Source organism: Cygnus olor, chromosome 26, assembly GCF_009769625.2.
Source record: "Cygnus olor isolate bCygOlo1 chromosome 26, bCygOlo1.pri.v2, whole genome shotgun sequence".
Classification (NCBI taxonomy): domain Eukaryota; kingdom Metazoa; phylum Chordata; class Aves; order Anseriformes; family Anatidae; genus Cygnus; species Cygnus olor.
Genome location: NC_049194.1, coordinates 4,733,554 through 4,759,424, shown reverse-complemented (window position 1 = coordinate 4,759,424; position 25,871 = coordinate 4,733,554). Strand labels below are relative to the sequence as shown.

The 25,871-nt window shown below is 56.7% G+C and overlaps 1 protein-coding gene across 17 annotated transcripts in view; it reads left to right on the top strand.

Moving 5' to 3' along the window:
* TCF3 (transcription factor 3) overlaps positions 1–25,871 on the top strand; it is a 73,756-nt gene that overhangs the window by 29,195 nt on the left and 18,690 nt on the right. For 9 of the 17 annotated variants that reach the window (XM_040537360.1, XM_040537358.1, XM_040537356.1 and 6 more), the window contains 5 exons: positions 8,998–9,071; positions 10,180–10,273; positions 17,394–17,461; positions 20,604–20,733; positions 22,160–22,209. In XM_040537360.1, coding sequence (XP_040393294.1) covers positions 8,998–9,071; positions 10,180–10,273; positions 17,394–17,461; positions 20,604–20,733; positions 22,160–22,209 — 416 coding nt within the window. Of the gene's footprint in view, positions 1–8,997; positions 9,072–10,176; positions 10,274–17,393; positions 17,462–20,603; positions 20,734–22,159; positions 22,210–25,871 lie in introns of all 17 variants that reach the window. The other 8 variants (XM_040537359.1, XM_040537361.1, XM_040537349.1 and 5 more) reach the window with 1 other exon arrangement.

The following is a 25,871-nucleotide window of genomic DNA, read 5'->3' as shown; positions in this document are numbered from 1 at the left end:
GTTTGGCTGTTTCCCCACATCATTTCCCCATTATTTGGAAACGGCCTGAAATTTGTCTAATTTTTAACCACCTCTGGCCTCCCTGCCTGCTTGTGGCAGCGATGGTAGGCTGGGAGCGCTCACGTACGCGGTGCTGTTGCCACTCTCGGGACGTGTCCCAGGGAAATCGCTGAGGAAAGCCTTCTCCTTTGATCTGAAACATCTCTCTTGCGACATTTTTGACGGTCAGGTGGAAGTAAATGGGCTTCTGGCTCCTATTTTCCTGCTCTGGGAGCAACGGAGACCCAGCGGGAAAAGATTTAAATTCCCCTGCAAAAGGACAGCGCCCCCATTGCATTTCTGACGCCCTCATTTTATTTTACGTTGCAAATTAAACAATACTTGGAAAGATGCAAATTGCAGCGGAAATAGAGGTAAATGCTTTTAACCAAAATAGTCTGGGTGTGCAAGCATCTGTATGTATATGCAAAGCACACGATTGTCTGCAAAATCCGAAAGGTCAGTGCATGTCGTCCCGGGGGACACGCAGCCATCGTATTTCATTCCCTGCTGGCATCGGGCTGCTGTGCGCGCTCAGCAAAATGAATTCTTTCTTCGGACAACAATGCGTGCGTTAGTGTCGAGTGTCTGCATCTTTCATGAGTGTGCAACTTTGTGGTAAAACAAATGAGCTGGAAAAAACAGGATGTGGATTTACGCTCGCTCCTCTCTCCCCAAAGCTTTCTGTTTAATGGGATATAACCCCTTGCTTCACGGATAAGCCTCTATCTGCTGGATTTAAGTTGTTTTGTGGTAGCAGACATGTTGATGTTGTCGGACGTATGTGATGCAGGACATGAAGAGAAGTTCTCTGCGGGGCTGTCCTCGTGTTTAAGTTGCCTTGTGGGCTTGCTGCTCCCAAGAAGCCCTCGGAGGTCTCAGATGGGCTTTGAGATGGGAATTTGGAGTGGCACGAGTCCAGTGTGTAGGCCAAGGACTCCTCGTACTTCCTTGGGTTTCTGTATTTAATACTATTAAGCTTTTTCAAGTTTGCATGCCTGGGAGCAGACTGCGGGGAAGGCGAAGGGGCAGCGAGGCCAATGGCCAGCGCCGTGCTCCCTCCCACTGGTTTTCCAAAGCCCTGCTGGGAGCACGGCTTTGGGGCATGTTCCCAGGGGTCCTCAACAAAAACGTGTGGGGAGGACAGGAGGGGGGGACCTGTACTGTGCCCCTCGGGGGCTAATGCTGGAAGCAGGGCCTGCGGGGTCGGCCCTGCGCCGCCCCCGGCCTCTGGTGCCCTCGGAGCTGCCAGCAGCTGCCTGGAAGCTGTCGCCTCGCTTTTTGGGCCTCTCCATCCACGGGTAGCAGAGCTGTTCCTCTGAATTACGCCGTAATCCAAGGTGCTAACAAAGCCAGGCTAATTCTGACGTTTGTTATCAGCCCGCCTTAAACCAACATTGTTCTTGGACGTGTCCCCGCTTGGCATCCTGCTCCTTGCAAAGCAAGAATGGGGCGGTGGGCACAGGGGGAGGCTGGGGGCGAGGGGCATAGGTAGGACCTCCCGGGGAGGCTGGGGACGAGGGACACGAGCGGGACCGGCCCATGTGCTGCCGACCTGCTGAAGGCACTGCCTGGCCCAGCCCCGTTATCATCTGTCCCATTTTCATGCTGCTCCTTTGTGCTCTTGTTTGGTCATTGCTGTGCCTTTGTTTTCACAGCTGGTGGAAGTGTTTTGAGCTTTAAAGTTTATTTTCTTCCCTCTGGTTGTCGTCACAGGTTTGTTTTCTTTCTCCCCGTGGCATCTTGCTGGCCTTACTCGGGGCTGGGAGGTAGGCCTTCGTGCCTTCGTGCCTTTCTGCTGGAGGAGCGGGCTGCTTGGCTGTGCTCGGGAGGCCCGCTGGCCTTGCTACCTTGGCCTCGCCTCGTTGGCTGTCATTAACTTAATGAACCCATCCAGCTTGGCCTCTCCCCTGAGGAGAAGGGCCACAGTGCAGCGTTTTCCCACCACCTGCACATCGCGCCGTTGTTTTGCACGGCCTCGATGGGGCTGGTCCAGGTGATTTATTTTGTTAATTATGACTTGGAGGGGGCAAGCTCTCGCCTTGATCCCCATTACCAGTGGGGACGGGGGCCCTGTCCCTGCTCTCCGCACCAGGTACCCCTTACCCCTGTGCTGGGTGCGGTGCCTGCTGGTTTTCTCTGCTCCTTCCTGGGACATCGCCCTGGCCCCTGGTGCTGGCCTGGGGGCTGCCGTGGAGCCTGCCCTGTCCTGCAAGAGCTCTTGCAGCCACCCCTGGGCTCAGAAATCCAGGCTAAGCACTTCCCTAACCCACAGCAGGGGCTGCAAATGCAGCTCTGTTTGGAAATGCCACAGGCATCATCTCCCAGACCATCTTCCGAAAGCCTGTGAGTACAAAATACCTCCTTGGCTTTTTTTCCCCCTTTCTGGCTTTGTTTTATCTGTAGATTTAATTTCTCTTTCCTGCTTTGTCTCCATACTCATCCCTTGCCCGAAGCCAATGGGGAATGGATCATTTTTCCTTGCTCTCTTTGGGGTACCTCTACCATTTTTTCCCAGCCCCAAATATTTCCTAAAATCCCACTCTGAGTATGGACCATGCAGCAACTGCTGAACCAGAACACGACACAGGACATGCCAGAGCAGATGCAAAGCGGAGGAATTAATGATCACGGAAGTGGTGGAATCAGCTTTTTTTTTTTTTAAGTCAAAATTATCCCCGTTTGGGGAGGGGGAGCCAGCAGCAGGCGTCCCCCTCAGGGTCGGGGTGCGGGCGCTTGTGCGGCATGGCTGCGTGTGCCTAGGTTTTGAGTTCCTCGTGCTTTCATCGGCACAAAGATAAATGGGAAAGGGTCTGCCCCATAAACCTGTAGGGTTCTGCTATGGCAGGCTCCGAGGTGACCTCGTTCAGTGCGCTGGCAGGGTCCATCCCTCCTTGGGGGGCCTGATCCGGAGGGCCCACCAAAGTACTCGCTTCCTTCCCTGGCAGCAGCAGCACGGAGCCCTCCCTGCCTTCGGCTGGCAGTGCTGAGCATCCCGAGCTACCCTCCAGGTGTTCAGCCCTGCTTGCTCTTGCTTTTTTTTTCCTTTTTTTTTTTTTTTTTTTTTGCGTGGGGGTTGGGGGGGTGGAATTGTTTTGTCCTGCGCCGGGAAAAGGAAGTGAACAAATTGTATAGTCCCGTCCACAATCAACGTCCTGTAAACAGCCGGCGACTGCCTCCCATTCAAATCTGTTTTTTCCTATTCGGGGGCGGACAGGGCTGGTAAATAAACAGGCAGCCGCTCCGAAACACCCCGGTTTTCCCCTTGGTGAGGCCATGCCGGTGGCCGGGGGGGCTTTCCCTGAGGATGCCTCGGTGTTGGGATGCGTTGGTGCCGTTGTTTCTTGCCGGACAGCAGCGCATGGGCCCAGGGAGCGAACCCTCGCCAGGAAAAACAAGTTTGCTGGTTTGACTGGGACTAAAGCTAATTACTAGTCGACTAATTTTATTGATTTCAAATCCCTTTTAGCGGAGATTTTGCTGTGAGGCTGATCGCCAGAGCGATTAGGACACAAAGCCGCTTAATTTGGAAGTGTTTATCAAGCAGCCTTCTGTCACCTCTCTTTCAAATCAAATTACGGTGGCACCGGTGGCTGTCACCGCAGCATCCCACCTCCAGCGGAGGCAGGCACTGGGCGTCGTGTGGGCACCCTCTGTGCTGCCCGGTGTATTCACGGGCATGGCCCTGGTGGGCTTTTTGCTTGTGGGGTTTTTATTCCCAGCTCTGTATTCCCGTCCTGCTGCGACGAGGGCCACCAGAGCCACCTCGCTCGTGCTTGGGCATTGCTGTCCGCCAGCAAAGCCAGGGCTGCGACTGCTCCCAGAGCAGGGGCTTGGCCTTAATATTTCTAATAGATTTATTAAAAATAATAATAATAATAAAGGGTATTTTGATGGGAATCAGATTAAGGAGGGCGCTTTGATGCTGACAGATTGTGCCGGGCAGGGTGGAGGCATCAGGGGGAGGGAAGCGCTCAGCCCGGCTCAGCTGCAGCCTGAGCCGTGCAGCATCCCCCGGTGATGTCCCCACCAATGTCCCCCAGCGCGGGGCTACCACTGCCTTCTTCTGAGGCCAAAAGCGAGGCATCTACAAGGCATTTGAACGTACTGGACCACAGCTTTGCAGCTTTACGTCTGCTCCTCCAGGTGTACTTTGGTGCAGGGTTTAAGAGCAAGCCCTTGGTCTTGGTGCACAAATGGTGACTGAGCAGTCTTGGGGGCAAGATGTCCCACTCCGTGTGTTCCTGCGTGTCCCCTGGGTCCAGAGGAGCACTGCCTGCCCTGTGGGTTTTGCTTGCAAAGGGATTACTGGGGATTGAGCTCCTGTTGAAGGACCTGCAGTGGCTGGATGGTGGAGACATCCAACACCCAACCCTGCTCCCTGCCAGCTGCATCCCAGAGCTGTGCTGGGATCGAGGAGTTGAAAGCTCCGAGAAGCGCCCCTCCTGAAGCCATGGGGCTCTCTGATGGCTCAAGGGACCAGACACCTTCCCAGGTAGCATCCAGGGCTTTGGTTATTGACTGAAGCCAGAGCCAGCATCTCTGTATGGCATTTTCAGCTCCAGGCATCCCGGGCACGGGGGCTGGAGCAGCCTGCAGAGAACGGGGTGGGAAGGAGCGCATGTGGCTGCTGCTGGGATGTGGGAACGGGGCAGAAAACCACACGCCCTCCTTAACCAGTTTGCTGGTTTCAGAGCTGCAGGTTCCCTCCTGCGTGGGGAGCTGCTCCCGGGGCCTGGAGAGCTCGTGTGGGGTGGGACAGGCGTCTCGGAGCAAACACACCAGCACCCTGCTCGCCTTCGGAAAGGGATGCAGAAGGCAGGGGGATGCTTTGTAGCATGCAAAGTTGGGGTAGTAAATGCACTGCTAAATTCACCATTCCTCTCACTCATAACTGAAAGCCCCCGTGGTTTGAATGTGTCCTTGGAGGGTGTGCTAGGGTGGTGAGGGCATGCAGGGCCTCGTGGCGCACGGAGGGCTTTTACTCGGGCTATTTGGGCAAGTTATTTTTATCCGTGCTGAGAGCTTAGAGCAGTTCTTGTCTATCAGCTCTTCTTAGCTGCGGCACAGAAATCGTAAGAAAAAAAAATGACTGTCTGACAGCTACATCTTATTCTATTAGTACATTTTAATTAGAACATGAGCAAGGAATGCATTATGAATATTCATGATCAGGGTTATTAAAATGCACAATTAATCTGTACGTTTTTTAATAACTGTATTAATGGAGAGAGGAGGTAGCTCCTATTTTTGTCTTTTCTGAATTGGAAAGTGTGCCTTAACTTGGTTAGTTGGAAAAGGGTTTTATTTTAAAATAAAGTTGGCCCCAGCCAGCTGCGTGCACATGTGGGTGTCTGCAGAAACTGCGCGCGTGCCCTGCGCTGGGAGAGCATTTTCAGCGCTGCAAAGCTCAAAAGCTGGGATATGCCAGGATTTCACTTGCTGGTGCAAAAGCAGTGCTGCTCCCTGCCACGCGAGCTTGATACGGTCTCAGCTGGGGCCTTGGCTTTATTTCTTGCCCAGGACCTTGTGCACGTTCGTGTGCAGGAAACCTGCTCTGGGGACGAGGCAGGGCTGGGGAGGGAGGGAGGTGCCCGCAGGTCCCCGTCCCGTTGCGGGGATGCTCAGGTAGGGAGCGCAGGAGGTGACAGCCTTGTCCTGCAGGCAGGTCCCTGAGCCAGGGGGGATTTTTTGGAGTCCCCCTCGAGGGGTTCGGGTGTGACTTTTGGAGGCTTGGTGTGCTCACAGAGCTGGGGGAGCCCGACAGCTCTCCCTGCAGCACGTGAGCAGTGTCCGCAGGCAGGAAACTCATCGGCAGTGCCCAAAGCACTCCCAGTCTCCATCGGGATGGGGACAAGGCGTGTGGCCTCTCCCCCTGGGCCGCTGTGACCAAGGGGTCCTGGTGAGAGGCTTGCACACCCTTGGGCGAGCACCTGGGGATGTGCTGGAGCTGCTGCAGCCTGTCCCAAACGCCGCCCTGGGCCCTTCTCAGCCCGGACGTCTCCATTTCCTGCTCCTTCCCCTTCCTCCTCCTCTTCTTTGGGTCCAGCCCAGCTGCTTGGTGCTGTGGGGAGGGCTCTGGAGCACCGGGAGCGATGGGTGAGCGTCACAGGCTGGGGGAAGCGTGGCCGTGGGTGGTGGTGGCAGCAGCTTCGCAGCCTTGCAGGGTGTGGGCTGAGCCTCGGGTGGGTGGTTTTCCAGAAGCACCTGCTTTTGGCCAGCCTTTGGGTTTTCACGGGTTTGGCAGAGGGCATTTGCTGCCGAGTTGTAGGTCTGATACAAAGGGTGGGGAGAGCAGGTCGGCACTACATTGGGACGGTTGCCAGAAACGTAAGGTGGGCAGGGTGGTTTTTTTGTCCTGGCTTCATCCCAGAAACGCCTGAATTCTTAGAACAGCTCCAGGCTGAAAATGGGACATTGTGCAGGCACCTTTCGCCCCGGTTGCTATAGCTTGGGAGGATGTGAGACTTTTTTCGAGCTGTTTGGAAAGGCTTTGGTCCTCAGGCTGGCCCCGCCGCACGGTGTGCCGGCACGGGCGCGTTTGGAGGCTCCCGAGCCCGTTTTGTCTCTGTGCCTACTGCTGGGCTGCGTGCTGCTGGCTTTGCTGGCCGGCTGGGAGAGCGATAGCCTCAGCTCACCGCAGCCCTGTGGGTGCCTGGAGGCACAAGGGCCCTTTCGGCTCCCCCCGGGCTTTGTCTGGGGCTGGCGGCCAGCTCACGGCACCGGAGCCTCTTGGAGCCTTCAGGCACCAAGCGGGCCCTTTGGTGCTCCCCCCTGTACTGAGCCTCTGCCTCCTCCCTCCTTCCCTGGGCGAGCCTGGCAGTGAATTTTGATTTTTTTTTATTTTTTCATTATGATTATTATTAGGGATTTTGGCAAAAAATCATCGTGGGCTTCCAGGCACCAGAGCCCCCCCCAGGAGGCTGCCCCATTGAGCATCCCCCCCTGGGGCAGCTGCTCTTGGTTCAGGGGGGCTGGAGAAGGGCCGGGGGGGTCTCGCTGGCTGCAGCCACTGGGGCATGCCACCGTCCTCGTCCTTCCAGCACGAGGGGCTGAGTTTTTGCCAGGGGTGGCTGAGGCTGCGGCTACTGCTTGCATCGTCACCCCGACTGCCGGGATGCTCAAAAAGTACCGGGGAAAGCAAAGTGAATGGAAGGAGCCTTTCTGCCTCCCGATCTCCACTGGTGTTTGCGGGGTATGCAGATGAATTGCTTTAGAAAAACACATTAGCAAAGCAAAAGTTTATTCTAGGAAGTAGGAGGTGGGAGAATTGGCAGTAATTCTCCCTAGTATCCAAGGTATTATTAGAGGCTTATCCCTGCTCTGCACAGTAATCACATTGGAAATTTTTGATTAGAAAACAAAATCTAAATGAGAATTATGAATATTCATTAGGTGTAGAGATTAATATGCATAATTATGCAAATTAGACAGCAATTAAACACCAATTCTCTGGGGAAATGATTAACACAAAGGCACAGAAATAGAAGGATGTAATTTGAAAGAAGTTTCTGGTTAAATGAACAGTAAGGGGAGCGGAGGAGACAAATAAGTGGCGTGTTTGCCATAATAATCAGCTTTGCTAAAATGCGGGCAGAGTGCGCCCTGAAACTGCCCAGCCCTCGCTGCTCCCCCAGTTCCTCCTGTCGGGGCCGCTCTGTTTGGAGCTCAACATCCCGTAAATCCTGCTGGCACCCGGGCTGCTGGCACCCTGACGGAGCTGGCCGGGGCAGGGGGAGCCCACGGAGTCCCCGCCTTCGGGGATGGGGACGGGCTCCATGCACAGTTTCAAGGCAGAGGCGGCTCCAACCCTCTTGTGGGCTCGGTGGCTCTCCCCAGCAGCCCCGCAGCCGACCCAGCTCTGGCCCACCAGGATGAAAGCAGGTGGAGGAGGCACGGCCTCTGCCTCGTGCCGGTCTCTCGTGGCACCCGTGGGTGCAGGATCCTGTCCGCTCTGGCTTTGTGATGCCTCAGCCGTGAGCCCTGGGTGCTAGCTCACATCCACTGCACGCTGAGTTGGACATCCCACTGCTCGGCCGGGCCAGGGCTCCAGCCTCGTCTGCCAGGAGAAGTTTCCTCCGTGCAGTCGCAGTGCCCGATTTAACCACGGAGCTCGGCTGCTGCGGCTCCCCGGGCGATTCTGTCCCGGTGGACGCCGGCCACCTCCCTCGGGCACCTCGTGTGCTGGTTGCCCAAGAGGCACAGCCTGGGCGGACCTGGCAGGCGATGAAAGGAGACGGTTTCCTACCGCAGCCTGCGAGCAGGCACGTTGCAAAACCCCTCCCGTTGGGTCGCTGCCATCCTGGGCTGAGTCACCTTTGCACGGGACACGCTTCGGAGGGCTAAAAATTACCCGGGTGGGAGCAGGCTCTGATCAGAGCCGCAGCGTCCACGCACCTTCCTCTGCAGGAGCACGGGGCTTACATCAAAAATAGCCTTGAACAAGCGTGAGCCCCAGGTAGTGGTGTGCCCCAGCACGTCACATCCGAGGCTCTTTCAGGCTTGTGTGCCCTTTTGATGGAGAACAGAGTTTTTTAGCCCATGATCCAGCAGTGGGCAAGTCTGTTTGCACGCTGCTCACAAGCAAAAATCGGGTCCCACTGGAGCACCGGGATGGGCGCGATCGGTTCTTAATTTGCAGCCCTCTTAAACATCAGGCTTCGGCGAGAGCAGGCTGCTCGGCACCGCGGGGTAACGCGGAGGTAAAATACTCGTTTCTCCTCTTCCCACTGCCCCGTGTTTTGAAGCCTTTCCAGGCTGCGGTGGGATCGGCTTTGAACTCCCAGCTGAAGTGGGAAGGTGGGGATGGAGAGGGGAGGATCGGTCACGCCAAGTGGAAGTGGTTTATTAATGAAAATATTGTTTTGTTTGTAGAAGGAAGAGTTAATTTTGCGAGAACACCTTTGAGGCTTTGCTGATAAAGCAAGAGTAACCTTTGTTCTTCCTGTTTTTCGGTAGGTTTGGATGAAAGACCGGGATCAGGTTCCTGGGGAACGGGAGATCAAAACAGCTCCACATTTGACCAAGGAAGGGTAAGGATAAAGCACAAACACCGAGCTCAAATGAAAATAAACGGGGGCTTTGCGATGGCCTCTCAGTGCGCGCATTGTGCCCAGGTTGGCTCTAACCCTGGAACAGCTTTTTTTGCCTCGTTTTCAGTGTTGTTTCTGTTACCAGAGGGGGCACCGCGGGCAGAGGGGCCCCAACCTCATCCCCGCAGGCTTTGCTGCTTTGAGGTGCCCCTGGAGAAGGCAAAAACCTCGCCCAGACCCGGAGCCTGCGGTCTTCCCTCTCCCCATGCTCGGGTTTGGGCATGGGGAGAAGAGGGCTCAGTGCAGGGGGGTTGGGGAGGGCCCCGAATGGGGCTGAGGATGGAGAGAACTGGGAGGATTTTGTCGGGAAGCAGCCGAGGCTGCAACAGCACAGAATTGGGGCCTGAGGAGGGGAAGAGAGAAAAGACATTAACTTAATTGAAATGGTGTTTTTTTGACAGATGCTCATGTTTTAATGGGTTTGTGTGATTCGTTTTCGCAATGACACCATTCCCTTCCCTTAGGTCAGTGGCGGAGCAGGCGCTGTATCATTTCTCATTTTTATAGACCTCCTCCTCTCCCTCTCTGCCCCCCCGGCTCGGGGGGGTTCTGGGGATCTGTGCCTCTCACCTGGTGGGTGCTGAGCTGCTGAGCAAAGGCAGAAACTGTTCAGGAGCCACCAGCATGGGGCAAAGCCTCCCTGTGTCCCTGCCTTGGTGCCACGTCCCCTCCAAACGCTGCAGCTGCGCTGCCTGCTCCCTGCCGTGAGGGTGGGATCATTTCTGTGCCCTGCTCGCGAGCTGCCTTTGACTTTGACCCTTCTTGCTGCGAGAGGCACTGCGCCCCGACAGCCTGGCCTCTCCAGTTTGTGCGGTGCACCGATGCGACTTAGGGACTGATTGGGGTTTTTGGTCTCTCCAGAGACTGCCCATACAGTAGCAGCTCGGGTCTTTTTCCTTCCTCCCCCCTGGCATCAGGTCGTGCAGCACCAGGCAGCGTCACGCCGCGTTAGGTTGGGCACACGTGTAGGTCGATACCCACGCACGCCTTGCGTGTTCGGCTCAGCATCCCCAGGCACCCGCTGATCATGTCCGTGTTGCTTCAGCAGAGCTATGGTGAAGGCCCCCACTACGGCGAGCACAGGGACCTGCCGTCGCACAACAGCATATCTTCATCACCATTCCTGGGACCTGGACTAGTGGGTAAGTGCCTTCCGCTGCCCCGTAGGTGCGGGATTAAACCGGGGCGATCTAACGGGGAGTGGTACGTGCTTACCAGGAGCGTTTGCGCTGCCCAGCGCTCCTGCTTCCCCCATCGGACCCGCTCCAGAAGGGGCTATCGGAGCTGTGGTTAAAGGGGCTGCTGGCCAGAGGGTCTCATCAGTGCCTGATGTGCGCGGCAGCCTCTGGATTTTATGTGCGTGATTATTTTTTCCTGTTCTGCTGTAACACCCGAGGGCGATAACAGAGATTGATGCCTGCTGCGCTGGCACGGGAAGGGCTGAGTTTGCTCTCAAGGAGCTGGTAATCAGGGGTGGAAAGGCATGCGGGGGGGGAAATAGACGCAGCCCATGCTTAAGGTCTTGCAACAGGCTCGTGGTGGCGGGATGCTCTGCCTTCCAGCCTTGCTGCCGTGGGCAGAGAGCCAGGGTGCTCCTTCCTTGAGGCATTGGGGTTCGGGGGGCGCTCTTTTTGTGTCCTGATCGGGCAGAGCCCTCTGCAGGGCTCCTCCATCCCTCATCCAGCTCCTCAGCTCCTTGTGCCGGGCAAAACAAGGGACAGCACGCCTCGCTGTGCCAGGGACCGTGATCCTGCGGGACTGGGATGCGTGCCACAATGTACCCGGTTCCCTCTCCCAGCTTGGGGGTGGAAGGAGAGAGATTAAGAGCAGAAAATAGCCATCTTGAAGGTCTTAGAGAGCTCTAATGACATTAGGCCAGGATTTGGGGTTAGTCCTCCCCACCTTTGCCCACGCAGTGGTGGCTCGAGCCCTCCAGCAAGCGCTCGTGGTTGCAAGGGTGGGGTTAGCAGAGGGAATTGTGTTTGAAGCAGAAAATCCCCACCACGCTCTGAGGTTCCTCCTCCAGAGCTGGTCAGAAAGGGGAAGAGAAGAGCGGGGCAGCACTGGGAAGTGGCTGTCAGCGCGCTTCCTCCTCTTGGCCCGTGTCTGAGGCACGGGGCTCATCCTTAGCCCCGCTCCCCTGTTAAACTCCTCGCTGCTGGGGCGGGACGTTCGATTGTCCTTCGCCTTCCAAAGGTGGAAGAGCGTTTCCGAGTGGCTCCCTCTGCGAGGGTGGTTGTTCCTTCTCATTTTCTGCCCCAGGAGGATGTAAGCAAAGTAGGAGAGACGTTCCGTAATAAGGCAGGGGAGCCTTGATGTAATGCAGCAGGGTTTTGTGGGGTGTGCGCGGGGGGAGGGCCCCTCCCAGCCCATCCCATGCCGGGGGCAGAGGCAGCCTTGAGAGCTTCCAGCCGAGAAGGAGCTGCCCGGGGAGGAACACGGAGGTTTCCCCTTTGATGTGTGCAGGGAAGACGCGTTTGGCTTCCTCTCAAAGCCAGGGCTCCCGGTGCTTGGCAAGCACCGCGGCACTCCCCGACGGGGCTGCGAACCCAGCCGGTCCCCAGCACGTGGAGCCGGAGCCGCCTCCGCCCCGGCGGTGACTTCCAGCAGCTGCCACCAAAGCGGTGGCACCCAGCGCCCTGCGCTGCCCCCGGCCCTCCTGCTGCCCGTGCGAGGTCTCAGGCGCAGCACCCAGAGCCCCACCACCAGGACAGGAGCTGCGGTGGGGGGGCCGGGAAAGTGCAGACAGGAGGGGCAGGGACCTCCGGACGTTTCAAAGTCTCTCTTGTGCCTAAAACTGAATGCGGTTAAAGGAGAAAACACCGGCTCCTGGAGCAGGTTCCAAAATAAATAAATCGGTTTTGCTTAGCCTCCGTGCTCTTGTGCTGAGAATGACAGGCTGGAGGAAGACCACAGGTGGAGTTTTCTCTTCCTCTTTGCCAAACCGAAAACTTTTCAAGTGGTAAAATCATAAATGGAAGATGAGAGAAAGGAGAGCAGGAAAAAAAATCCTTTTGCATATGATAGCAGTAGCGAAGTGGGCGGGAAGTGTGAGCTTTGGAGATGTCACTTCAGTGTGTCACTCCCTGGTTTCCCAAAAGGTTCCCCCCAGGGGGCACAAGCTGGGAAAGGTGATGCCAACGGGGCAGTCAAGTGGGACTGATGAATTTTAAAGCATAAGGAGATGGAAGGGGCAGATTAGCATGGACAGACACCTCAGGTGGTACCGGATGGGCAAAAGGTGCATGAAATGCGCTCACGTAAACCCTTCTCCAGAATAAGAGTTTGTATCCATTTCCCACTCAACCTCTATTTCTTCAGGGAGGATCAGAAACCGCTAGCAGAAATATTTCCGGAGGAACATTGTCCTTGTTGGAAACCACGGCCTTTTGGCCCAGGGCTCCCCTCCACGTGCAGCGTGGCTGAGCAGCCGTGGGGAGAAAAATGCTTCAACAGCCCCCACTGGGGAGGGGGCACAAAGCTCCGGCGCAAAGTGCTGGGGAGATTTGATCCCAGAAGGACGGAGCACATGTGGTTCTCTGCAGTGGGCGATGGATCCGGGGGGCGGGAGGCACGGGCGCTGCTGGCTGCGATACGGGCGCTGCAGGCACCCGGGTGCGCTGGGCCCGCAGGGAGGCTCTGCAGATGGCAGAGATGCCCCACGCAGTGCACGCCTCCCCCAGGACTGGTTTTGAGTTCGCAGAGCACCCTTTGAAAGGAGAAGTGCTGCTTTCCTTTCCGTTCAGCTGGGACACCAAATGTGACGTTTGGGGCTCACCGGCGGTCTTTAGGTGAGCGCACGGCACCCGGCACGGTGGGAGCTGGGCTCTGGGAGGCGCTGAGCACAGACCGGGGGGGCTGCTCCCCCAGCAGGACCCAGGAGCTGGCTCCCGCTGCTCTCGGGGCTCCGAGGGCTGCCCGGGCCCCTGCTTGTGCGCGTTGGGAAGGGGATGGCACGAGGGCTGTCTCCAGTCAGATGCTTTCCAAAGCGCAGGGTCCCCCTCTGGCACAGCTTCCAATCAGCAAAGCACTGGGAAAAAAGCGAGAGGGATGTCTGCAAGGCTGGCCGGGTGGGAAACTGGCCTGCGTTGCAGTGGACTGGATGAGCTAAGTTTATAAAAAGCCCTGGAACGGAGCTGCTGTTAGTGCCATGAACAAGAACCTGCCCTGGCGCCAGGCAGGGGACGGTGACCGCGATGAGCAGGGAGCAGTAACAACACCCGCGTGCTCCATCGCCCCCTCCATCAAGTTCCCAACCCGTGCCCCCTCGGTGCCGCTCCCCAAGGCTGGGTGACGATGTCCTGGCGAGGTCCAAGCACTGGGGGTGCGCAGTGGGACGGGGACCCCCGTGGCCCTGGGTGGCATGAGGGGATGGGGGCCATCCCTGTCTGCCCCGAGGGGGGGTGCCGGGACGCGGCACGGTGACGAACTGGCTTGTCACAGAGAGCGAGGAGCGTTTTCTGTTTTAATTCACCAATCTTCCAAGTCAGTCACTCTTTTACCATTCATCTTCAGCAGGGGGAGATGGGGGGGGGATTGCTTAAACAGCAGGGAAACTGATAAGCCATAACAGATTTCTTTCTAGTAATTATTTCTAGTAATTAGCTTCTTTTCAGAGGAGTGTTTCTAATCTTGTGTGCATTGTGAGCTGTTGTGGATTGTGTTCTTCCTGGACAATGGTTTTAATCTGCCTGCGGACAGGGGGCTTGTCGCCGCTCCTGTTTTTTTTGTTTTTTGTTTTTCCCAATCTATTTCCCCCCTCCCTCTTAATGGCTGGCTGTGTTTTTCCTCCCCTTTCTCCCCAGGACGTAATCCTGATGGAATTAGCGGGGCTGGGAGAGGCGCGCTGTGGGTGGGAGCCGGGGCTGGGGTGATGCGAGGGCGCCCGTGTGAACTCCCCGCGGGCTGGAAGGGGCCGCGCGGCGGCGAGGCACCTGCGTCCTCCCGGCAGGCGCTGGCAGAACCTGTAGGCAACGTGGATCGCCTTTTCTTGTGCGCATCTGCCAGCGGGGCTTGTCTCGGGGAGAGAAACGGCAAAACCGCAGGTTTGCTTGAAAGCACTGCCCGGCTTGTGTTGGAGGGGAGATGCCTGCGCTCAGCCCCGGGGGCGGAAAGGGCTGCGGGACGCGGGGCAGCGAGGCCAGACCCTGCTCCTCCCGGAGCTCACGGCTCGCCTCGAGAAAGAGGAATTTTTATCCTGTTGTTTCGCCTCGCTCCGGGAGCAAGCCTGCGTTTGGGAGGGGAGAACAGGAGTCCTGGGTGCAGCCCTGGGGAGGGCTTTGGCTGAGCGCCGGCGCTGCGGGATCCTGCAAGAGAGGACACGCCGGGGAGAGGGGAGGGATTGGGAAAGCACTTGCTGAGCAGGGTTGAAGGCAAGGGAAGGGCTTGGCAAAGGGGGGTGGATGGCAGGGCTCGCAGCGAAGCAAACCGGTGAACGCCATAAATATGAAATGTTCCCAGCCAGTTTCTGGGTGCACCTCGTTTTTAAGGTGCTCTCCGCAGTGCTTCTCCTTTGCGTGCTAAAAGCTGCAGGGGCAAATCCAAAGGACGTGATTCCCTTGGAATCCAATTCCTCATTCAAAGGCTTTTATTCTTGGTATCCTGATTTTTTTCCAAAGTTCGCTTGATATCTGCCTGCCTTCTCATCCTGTAGGATTTCAGTAATTTGGAGGTGGTGTTTAGGGAGATTCCTGGCATTTGCTCTACCGAGAGCTGCTTCCATCGTGGTCCATGCTGCTCTGCTGGGGTTTGGCTCTGTTTTTTGGGCTGTGCCAAGTCCTGGAGCAGCCTGGTGTGCTGCTTGTGCTGCCGGCCATCTCCCCGGCACCAGAAACAGCACCTCCTCCTGCCAACTTCAGCTTTGCCTGCTCTTTTTTTCAATAAGCTCGGTATTTGTTACGATCCAGAAAAGTTTGCCATCCTTCCAGCCTTCCTCCTCCCGCCTTGTTTTCCTAGACAACTGAATTTAAAACTTCTGCTGCTGAGATTTTTGCTGCTTTTTTCCTTTTTCTATGTCATTACGGAACAGAGCGCGCGCAGGCACCGGGGCCGCGCTCCCTGCTCGCTCTGAGGCTGCTCCCGTCCTGCAGAGCGCTGCCGATCAAAGGGTGCCGCGGATCGGTGGGACCAGGCGCGCTTTGTTCCTGCCATGAATCACGTCAGATGAAAGTAGCAGGTTTTTGAGAAAGATCGGGCAGACTTTACGCCGGGCTGCAGTCGTCGAATTTCTGTTCGCGTGCCTTTCAGCGCGGCGTTGGAGACCGTCAGGGCGGCTGGTGGCGGACGAGGTGCTCTGCCCCTGGCTTACAGCGCGTGGAAGCAGCGATGTGTTTGCAGAAGAGAGGGCTTGCGGTTGCTTAACAGCTAAACCATTGTGGAATTACCCTGGTTTTCCTCTGGTTTAGGAGTGATCGCCGTCTCCCTGATGACACAACTTGTTGAGTTATTTGTGTAACGCCGCTGGCGCTGCGGCAAATATAGCCGCTAAGCGCTTTTAAAAATTAGGTCATTTAAGAGATCTGTCCTCTGACATTTTGACCTTAGTTTACTTAACGTTTAAGCCTCTGAAACGAAACAGCGGCGGGGCCTGGCCGTCAGGATGCCAGCACGGGGAGGAGCGATGCCGAACGGCGGGGCCGGAGCTGCCCGGTCCCTCCTGGGGCTCTCGGGTTCAGCTGCCTCAGAGGAGGGACCCGCTCAGAAATTTGGGGTTGAGTTCAAGGCCCCAAACTAAGTCAGTGCCAGCGGCTGCAAAACCAAGCAGCCTCCTCTCCGGTCCCACCTCTCTGCCTGTTTCACTGGGGCTGGTTTGGGGAAGTTTTCTTCCCCCACATCTTTCAGCCGTTCCCCCAAACCTCTTCATGGCGCTTGTAGCTGCCTGCCGGCCCCTCTGCAGCCCCACTGCATTACCCTGCATCTTAGCAGGCTTTAGGGTAAGCAGATTGGCAAAATCCTCCCCCTGCCATTTTTGCTTGCTAAGCCAGCCCAGGGGCAGGATGCAATCACCCCAATCGGGGAAGGGGTTTCGCAGGGGGCTCATGGAGCCCGTCACCACCTGGCTTCATCCCTGCACATTCCCCTGCACTGGGACAGGGATGTCCTGCCCCTGGCCAAAGCCTTTCTAAAGGTCATCTCCTGTCCATCACCCTGTTCCCCAGCACCGTTAAGAGGCTATAATTAACAGCAGGGGAAAACTCCTTGTGTATCTTAAGTATTTTAAGTCCAGTTTTCTTTTTTTTTTTTTAGTGAAAAAGTGCCTGCTCCCCACTACAAAAACGTCTTGTTTTGCTTCACATGGGGGAAAACCCCAAAGCTGGCTGTCAGGATGCAGTACAAAGGCATTGCCTCTTCTCCCAGCCAGGGGTCCCCCCTCGCCCCCATCCCACCCGCCCCGGGCTGCAGCACTGCCCCGGCACCCCTGGGTGCTGCCTGCCGGGGCCGCGGCATGCTCCAGGGAGGTGGCTGCGAGGGAAGGGGCTGCAAGGATGTTTCAGAATGGAAACATTTCACCATGCCTCTTGGGTTTCTTTTTATTTTTTTATTTTTATTTTTTTTTCCCCCTCGAAAGCACTATTCTCAGCAGCGCGTGGGCAGGGTGAGGTTGAGCGCTGGCAGGAGCCGCCGCGGGGTGCTCAGGGTGCTGGGGCGCGTGGGCCTGGCTGGCAGCGGGGCTGATCCTGCTCACAGGACTGAACCCAGGGGCTTGAGGAGGAAGGGGACGCTTTTCTGTTCAATGCCTGCTCTGTAGAGCCGCGTGGTTTTTGGGAAAGTTGAATATCCACCAAGAAAGGGGAAGGAGATAATCCGTGAGGAGCAGGAGCTCAGTTCTGCTGAGATAGTGCTTCCTATTGTATGGGAAGTGCACGCAGTCTGGTCGGTCGCGCCTGGCTTCGGGTTTGCTCTGCCCCTGCCTCTGCCAAATTCGGATGGCTTTTTTTAATGTGTCTGGAGGGTTTTTTTTGTTTTTTGTTTTTTGTTTTGCTCTGGTCTGAAACTGCCAGTTTCCATGGCCACAAGCACTTCCCTGCATTGCAGCCGGTTTGGGGTTTTGCTGTTTAGGGACCGAGCGAGCCCCACTGCTCATGAACTTGGAAGAGCTCCTGTGCCAGCAGCAAGCTGCTGCCTGCTGCAGGTGCCCCTGCAGGCAGGGGCAGGAAGCTGCCTTACGGGAACGGGCTTTGCGCCTTGGCAGGAGAGCATGTGTGCGGAACCCCCGCTTCCCTCGGACACCAAACATTTCTTGTGTTTTTTCTTCCCCTGTAGGGAAGAGCAGCGAAAGAGCCTCATACTCCACGTTTGGAAGAGACACAGGGATGCCAGGACTAAACCAGGTAACGATAAAACGCGTCGCGATTTTTGCTTGGTTCTGTGGCTGCGCTGCGAGGCGTGAGAGCCCAGGGAAGGGGAACACGAAGCACCCTGGCAGCTTGCATCTCACCTCTGGGCACAGGGTCCTGAAAAGCCTCTGGTCTGCTCAGGAGGGACCGTCGGGTGCCTGCAGTTCGTACGTGTGCGGTTTGTACGTGTGCTGTCAGAGCCAGCAGCGTGATGGAGGTGCTGCCCCCTCCGGCTGCCTGCCTGGGGGCTGAGCACCGCTGGTGCTGCTCGCCCTCCTCTCCCTGCTCCCCTCCTGCCCCCGGCATCTCCCATGGGGCAGCTCTGGCTCCGACACCTCCATCACACCATGCCGCAGCTCCCGGGCGTGCTGGAAGCAGCTCAGGCTGCGAGAAGCCCGTGCTTGAAACAAAAAGGAAGCAAAAGCCCTCCCTGGCTAACATCACCCCATGCGCCAGAGGGAGTCTGCAGGGTGGTCTCTGCCTTGCCTGGGGGGGCATCGGGTGGTGGCTGGGGTCCTGCTGGTTCTGTTGATGCTCATCTCCTTGGTCGGGGAGGGACACGGCTCAGGAGAGCTGCCCCTCGCAGCAGCAGCCGTGCCCCGCTGAGCTGCCCTGTGGGAAGCCCAGGGGCAGGACCAGGGCTGTGCAGTGGGGGGGAAATTTGCTTCCTGTGGGGAATCCCGCGGGTGTAAATCAGAGCCCGGGAGCGCAGTCAACCAGCACTGAGATAATCTCGCCTGCTGCCACGGGCAGCCAGAAATAGCTTTTTGGGAAGGAGCGAGCACCTCCGCTTCGATGTGCTGCTGCAAGAGCCCCCGGAGCCCTGCGCTGGTGCCCGAGCGCTGCCCCAGGAAGCCGTCTGACCATTTCATCCAGCTTTTGGAGCAGCTTTTGGCTGGGCAGCTTTTTATTTTATAGATGTACACACACACACATATTACGTGTTTTAATTTTACACAAATTTGTCATAATTTCCTCTTCTCTGAACTGAGGATGTTTCCTTTGCTGAAACAGCTGTGCTGGCTGTCTGTGCCAGAGTGGATTTAATTTACCACTGAAGCTGCTAAAATAAAAACGGGACAGATGCCAAGCCGTGCTTTTTAATGTTATGGTTTTGCTGGGGTTTCGTGGAGGAGGGGGAGATATAAGGTAACAGACATGGGGTGGGCAAATGGTGCCGCGGGCTGGGAGAGGCCCTGGCGCGGGCGCGCGGGGCCGGATCGGGTGGCGGCGGGCGAGACGGAGCCCGTTTGATGTGGAGGGGAGACAAAACCCCTCTTGTCACGGGCAGCGAGCGGGGCCGTCTGCCTGCTCGCCGTGGCCCCCAGAACAGTTGTTGCTTCTGGCTCTGCTTCTGGCGGAGGGTTCGAACCTGGTTTGCTGGAGAAGTGACGGAAAATTGTCCGATGGCAGATGTCTGGGAGCACGGTCCTCCCCAAAATGCCCTCTCCAAAATGCCCTCCCCAAAATGCCCTCTCCAAAACGCCCTCCCCAAAATGCCAGCATTCCTTCCCAAAACACCTCCACTGAGGCAGATTTGCAGCTCCCCATTCACTTAACCCGTAGCTGCCTCCGGAAGCATTACCAGCGTGAGGAAGGGGAAGAAAATGCCCTTTTCTCTGGGAAGTTGCCTTAAAACCTCAGTGGCTCTCCTGGAGGTACCTGCGGATGGAGCAGGGCAGCAGTGACCGACCACCAGCACCTCCTCCAGCCCCTTACTTTTCTTGGCCATGCTGCTCCATGGCGCATAGCGTTTTGAGCACAAAGGTAATATGACCGGTGGAACAGATTGCAGGAATTCTACCAGCTGTGAATACATGAATACTCTTTCCCTCCCCGACCCCTTTTTTGAGGAGGCTGAGCTTTACAGCAGTCCATTTTTCTTTCCGGTTTCTCAAAAGCTCGAAGTCTTCCTTTATTTCAACTTGTCCTCCGAAGATGGCTTGAAACTAAGCTTGTGACTCAAAGGCCCTTTGCCAGCCCTGTTAAATTCCATGTAAATACACGTAATTTTCTCCCGAGGTGCAAGGGGCAGTGCCGACGGCCGTGCTGCTCCCCTGGGGTCGGGCTCCCCCCAAGGTCAGCTCGGATAAACACGAGGGAAGAGTTTCCTCTTTTTAGAAAGAGAGATTTGACTTTTCCCTGTTAAAAACACAAGAGAAAACCACCAAGAGAAAAGGCATTGCAGCTCCATTGCTTTGCCTGCGATGGGTCTGGCTGCCTGCCACCATGGACGGGAGAGGAACTGGGATCGTGGGCTTGGTTTTACAGGCAGGGAGGGACTTGGAGATGTGCGGTCAGATGGGCCACAGACAGTGTAACCTCTCCCATGTCTTGCAACCGAGATAAAACGTGTGTTTAGGGCAATGTTCAGGCATGGCTGAGAGTTGAGACAGCACAGGGGCTCCTCCAGGAACGCATCCTCTAACGCATGGGTTTGCTGGTGGGTGAGCGCTGTATCTTTGTTCCTGTCCTGGTGCATCCCCCCCAGCTCCCAGCTGTTCCTGAAAAGGGGGAGAGAGAAAAGGGAGAGAGCTCTTACCCCAGAGTAAATGGGGTACATTACTCAGCAGAATAAGCCAGTGAAACCACATCGAGCAGAATGAGACCTCACAGCCAGGTCCCCAGCAGAACATCACCACCCACGGGCCCCTCGTGGGTGCCACATGAGCAGAGCTCGTGGTCTCAAGCAGATGCTTCCCACCTGCTTGGGTTTGCCGGCAGGATGGCGAGGGAGACACAGAGCCCGTCAGCCTGACGGTAGCCTCCTCTTGGCCACCGTCGGTGGGGTGTCATCCATCCTGCCCCGGTGGGCAACGAGGTGGCACGGTGAGCGTGGGATCGCGATGCTCCCTGCTACGGCACCTGCTGGAGTGCACCCCTGGCTTGTAGAGAGGTTCCTCGCTGGGGTCCAGTGAGAAAACACAGCTTGAAAAACCCTTTTCTTGCTGCACACGTATTCCTCCCCACCCCTGTATTTACATTATTTCCTTCTGGCCCTTTGGCTCGTTGTTTTTTTTTTCTCTTGGCTGAATTTGTGCAGGGGTGGCTCAAGGCAGCTCTGTTCTCTCCGAGGGAGTGCGGTGGTTTTCCAGCGTAATCACATGGAAGGGCTTCTCTGTCTCCTTGTTTGCAGACTGGTTTCCTGCCCAGCGAAATGGGAATCGCGAGTCCAAGCACGCTTTCCCCCACCGGGGTGAAAGGGGGGTCTCAGTATTTTTCTTACCCCAACAATCCTCGCAGGAGAGGTGCTGAGAGCAACATAGGTAAGTCGCTTCTGGCACCCCCAGATGCCACCGCTTCGGTCTGTGCTGAGCCTGGGTCAGGTCTGCCTTCAGAAATCAAAATGCTGAGGCTGCCATGTGTTCACATAGGTGCAAATCTGGCATTTGCTTTTTTTTTTTTTTTAAAGTATATATACAAAAACCACCTGGGAATTTGGACTCTCAGTCCTGTGGAATTTCCTTCTTTCCAGCAAATGTCAGATTGGGTGAAAGATGCAAATGGCTTGAGGTTGTTGTAAAAACACCTCCAGCCACATTGCACATCAGTAGTCGTTCCTGGAAGACCTTGGGCTGTCTTTGAGGTGTTTTTGTGGCTGATGGCCCTCGGCAGAGCCCTGGTCCCCCTGCAAGCGAGCTGCAGCAGCGCGAGGTTGGGGAGCTGCGCACCCCACAGTGGTGGGGTTGGCTCTGAGAGCTCTCCCTGCCCAGCTGCCCACGTCTGGATCCACCTGGAAATTGGGCATTTTGCTTCCAGTGGAGGTTAAGGTTGGGTGTGAATTTAATTTTCGAGTGAAGACGAGGCCCAGTTCACCAGAACTTGTGTTTCTTGTCATGGTTCCACCCGTCACCCCCACCAAAAGTCTCTTTGTTGCTATTTTGGGCTTTCCCCAGCAAACGAAACCAGAAGTGACCTAGTGTAACATGTATTTTTTCCAGTACTTTTCAGAAAAAGGCATTTGCTTTGATATTGCCACTTGAAAATGGTGCTGCTTTATGTTGTCAGCCTGGGAAATGACTTTTTGCACCGTTTCATTCTGTGTGATGAATTTCTCCTCCTGAGCTCTACCCAGCAGAGTCCTTGGCTCCACAAACTTTTAACCGGTGCTTCCTCTTGAGCCATTCCTCAGGATGTTTCCTCACTGCCTCCCCCCAAAATTTGTCTCCCACCCTGCCAGCTGTTTGGGGCTGGACCTGGGAGGGACCGGCCCAGATGAGCACCAGGGCTGCTGTCCTGCAGCGGGGAAGCTTTCCGAAATATTTGTCTTCTAAGGAGCAAATGAAAATACAAATCTATTGCTGCATTTGTTTTCTTTCCACATCCTCTCTTCATAAACCAACTTAGAGTTAAACTGTGTCCAAAAAAGCTAGCGAGGGATTATTTATGGGCTCTGTCTCATCCAAGGAGCAAGCGCAGCCTTTCTGTGCCTGCTGAGCATCCCTTACTGCAGCTGTCCTGTGGCTCGGTTTGCAGGTGAAACCCACCCTGAGGGTGCAGATGGGACGAGGAGTCAGGGACAGGAGGAGAGGCTCATCCTCAGTCGCTCTTGCTACTGACCCTTTGGCTATGGGACATCTGAGGTCTGACCTCTATCTGCGGCTGCATTTTCTGTCCCTGGCTTAGCTGTAGCTTGTTTTCCCTCCTGCTAACCCCCTTCGAAAGTTTGATCCTCTCTTCTCTTTCACCCAGATGGACAGCCCAAAAAGGTTCGGAAGGTGCCTCCTGGACTCCCCTCCTCGGTGAGTCCAATAAACCAAAGATCCCGGCGGATCTCCCATCCCCTGCTCCCTCTGCAGCCCACGCTGCCGTCCCCGTGGCTCCAGCCACCCAGCCAGCAAAAGCATCCTCATTCCTGTGGGGGGGGCTGGCATTTTAGCAGGACGAAGAAGGGTTTTACTGCCCATGCCTTCCTTCATGGGAGGAAAACGGGGAATCGCAGCGGGGCTGGGGTGCTATCAAGGCAAAGGGGTGACGGTGCTCCCCGAGCGGAGCAGCCTGCGGCGTCTGCGCCCGGCCCCCTGCCCTCGCCGCTCTCCTCGGCCTGACGTTATGTCGCGAGTGCCCCAGTGAAATGCAATATTCGGGGCGATCAGATTTCACTCCAGAAGGGAAACCAAACCAGTTGTAACACAGGCAGGCAGCTGGGGCTGCTCCAGGTGTGTGCGCTGCCTGCGCTGTTTTATAAGAAAACCGAGCAGCCTGTAGGAATATGTTAGCCATGCTCCTGCGGCTGTTAGAGGGGAATAAACTGAACAATGTCTTTGTGGCTAGAAGTAATGGGATCTGCAGGAAAGCTAATTGGGGTGGGCTGGAGGGTTCTTGCAGGAATATGGGAGCTGTCTGGCCGTGCAGAGGCCGAGGCCGCATTCCTCGCCGGAGCGTTTGCATGCTCGCAGGGGCTCGGGCGGGCTGCGTCCAGTGGGAGGGCTGGAGCTGGGGCTTGGGCTGGAGCTGGCGTTTGGGCTGGAGCTGGGGTTTGGGGTGGCTGCAGACGTGGCTCTTGCCGGAACACATCGTACCCCTACCCAGCTGGTGCTGGCACAGCATGGAGTGAGGGGACGTTTATGGGTGTCCAGCCTTGAGGAGCTTTTGTGCTGTCGCTGCTAATGTAAAGCATGGTCTGAAACCTCCGCTGTGGGTTCTGCCTGTGGAAACAAGACCCCAGCTGCCAGTTTGGGGAGGACAGAGGAAGGGAAGGGCATTGAGGGCTTGCTGGCATCACCTCTCAGAGTGGAGGGCAGCAGATGGCAGCGAGCAGAAGCCCGGCTCCAACCGGCAGTGCTGGGTTGCTCTGAGAGCCGTGTGTTTTAACAGAAAACCTGCTTGAAGCAGAATTCGTGTCTCTGCGTCGTGCTTGTGTGAAATTCGGAGCTTCTAAACCGCAGCTGACATGTGGGGAAAACATTGCTCCCGACAAATGGCCGTTTATTGGCCTCGGATATCAAAGGCGGCGGGGCCCTCCGCCTGTCGCGCTGGCTGTGCCCGGAGGAGGGCCCCGGCCGTCCCGGAGGAGCTGTTGGTGTTTGCTGAAGCTCGGCCCCGTGTGTGTGTCAGCGCCGACACCTGCACCCTGCTCTTCCACCCCAGGAAGCGATGCCTCCCGACCCGGCGGGCCCTCACCTGAGGAGCCCGGGCCTGGCTGCATGGGCCGGGGCTGTGCATGCGGCTGCCTGCGCCCGGCTTTCGCCCCCCACCAAAAAAAAGCCCACCTCATTCAGGCTCGTCCCCACCGAGCCCCTTTCCCCGGCAGAGGCTGCCCTTCTGCCGTGACCTCTGGCTTTTTGTTTTGTTTTTGAACTTCCATGCCAGGAGAAAGAAATCCACACCTACATGGTGAGGAAGGCAAAAGGCCCTCGCCTGCCTCAAAGGCAGCAGATCAAAGGCTCTTTCGTGTCTGGCTTGCCTGTGAAGGAGCCCGCTCTGTGTTATCGCTGGACCCCGTGCAAAATAAATAGATTAATAAGCCTCTTATTAAAATAAAGTGCTTTAATCTGTAATTCTGTAGCTGCTTTGGAAACTGGGAGTGGTCAGCGGCTGAAATAGTTGGTGGCTGAGGTGGGAGCGATGGTGCCGAAGGCACTGGCAGTGTGAGATTGTTGAAGAGGGATGCGAGGGGCAGCTGCTGGCTGCAGACAGGCCCATGGTGCCCCCTGGCTCATGGGAACCGACCCCGTTTGGGGTCAGTTCCTGCGAAATAGGTCGTTGGGTGCTGGGCTCGCACGGCAGAGTGCACCGCATCTCGTGTGCCTTGGAGGGCACAGAGAGCCTCCAGGCCTCCATCGCTGCATCCGTCCGATGCGGAGCTGTTACAGAGCTGTACGGCAGGGTCAGGGCTCCTAGCCGCACTCTCCCACGCGCAGGCGTCCCCAGGCACAGCACCTGGGGCTGGATGAGGCCCCTGCACCTCAGCTGGCCTTGCTGGAGGAAGGTGGGGGGGATTTTGTGCGAGTTGGTTCCTGCAGGGTTTTGTTGCTGCAGTGAGCATGGTGGCTGGGAGCTGCTTCAGCCTGTGAATTTGCAGTCTGGTCACTGCTCTGTTTGATTTTAGTCTGCCTGGAGTCCCACCCCAGTTTATGCATTTAAGCAAGAAAAACAGGGAAGGGGAAAAATAATAATAATAAAAAAAAATCCCTGCGACTCCCAGTGCTGGGGCTTTTCACGCAGCTCCCTCGCCAGCTCTCGCCGCGCTGGCAGTTTTAACCGGAGGAAATGACCTCACCTAGAGGTCCTCGAAGCCGACGCCGGAGCTGCCGGCGAGGGCTGGGGCCGCGGGGGGGAGCAGGGACCTGGCGCTGATTTACCGCTTCCTGCGGTGCTTGGCCGGCAGCCGCGGCTCAGCCGGCTCCCCCGTGCACAGCGGGGCTGGGATGCGCCTTGCACCCTCTCTGCTGCTCTGGGGAAAAGCTCAGACGGCGTTTTCAAAGCCTCCCCTTGGCTCCCCAAAAGTGAAATTAAAGATCTGGAGGGGCTGGGGGCACCGCTGGGGCTGGGGTAGGGAAATGGGACCCTCGGGATCTGATGGGAGGCAGAGGGTTGGGGACGTCGGAACAGGGCAGGTTCACAGCGAGGCGAAACCCCCTTGCTTTGCAACCCTGTTCCCTTCTTCCCCGCTATTTTATTCTTCTTATTTTCACTCTGGATTTATTAAATGGATGCTGAGGCTCACCACGGCCCCCCCGCTCCGCTGCCGCACAGCTGCCTCGCGTGCTGGCCAGGTGCCAGCCCCTGGCAGATGGCGCAGGGCTATTAGACGTGCTTCATTCGATTCCCTGTCCCAGCTCCCGCTATTTAATCAAATTATAGGAAAAGTCAATTTACTGGATTCTCATTCTTCGCAGCCTCCGCCATTCCCCCGCTCTCCCCGGCCGCCGTGCGCACGCGCTGCCCACGCGTGGGGCTCCTCCAAAGACGCGCTCGATGCGGCACAAAGGCAAAGCCCCCCCCAAATCTTCATTTGTTGAGCGAGGGATGGAGGGTGGTTTCTGTCTGTCGGATTTTACCCTTCCCCTCTCTTTATTTTCGTTTTTCACTGGCTCCCTGGTGGCGCTGATGCCCACAAGTTGCTTTTAGCTCCCTGGTGCCCCATGGGGTCCAGCCGCCCACCAGGGAAGCCCCGCGCTGGCCCTGGGGAGGTTTCTTCAGATCTGGTTTAGGGCAAAGCCTCCCCATGGAGGTCAGCACCCAAAGGGGAGCAGGCAGGGAGCCACGGGGGGGCTGCTGGCCTCGGATGGAGCCGCCTGCTCCCAGGGACAGAGACTGGCACGGATGAGAACTGTGTGCAGGGTGAGCGCTGCCCACGGGGCTCAAGGGAAGTTGGTCCAAGAAGCAGGAACCTGGGGCCCAAGGGGAAAAAGAAGCAATGCATTTAAATATAATCACTGGTGCATTTCAGAGATTTTTT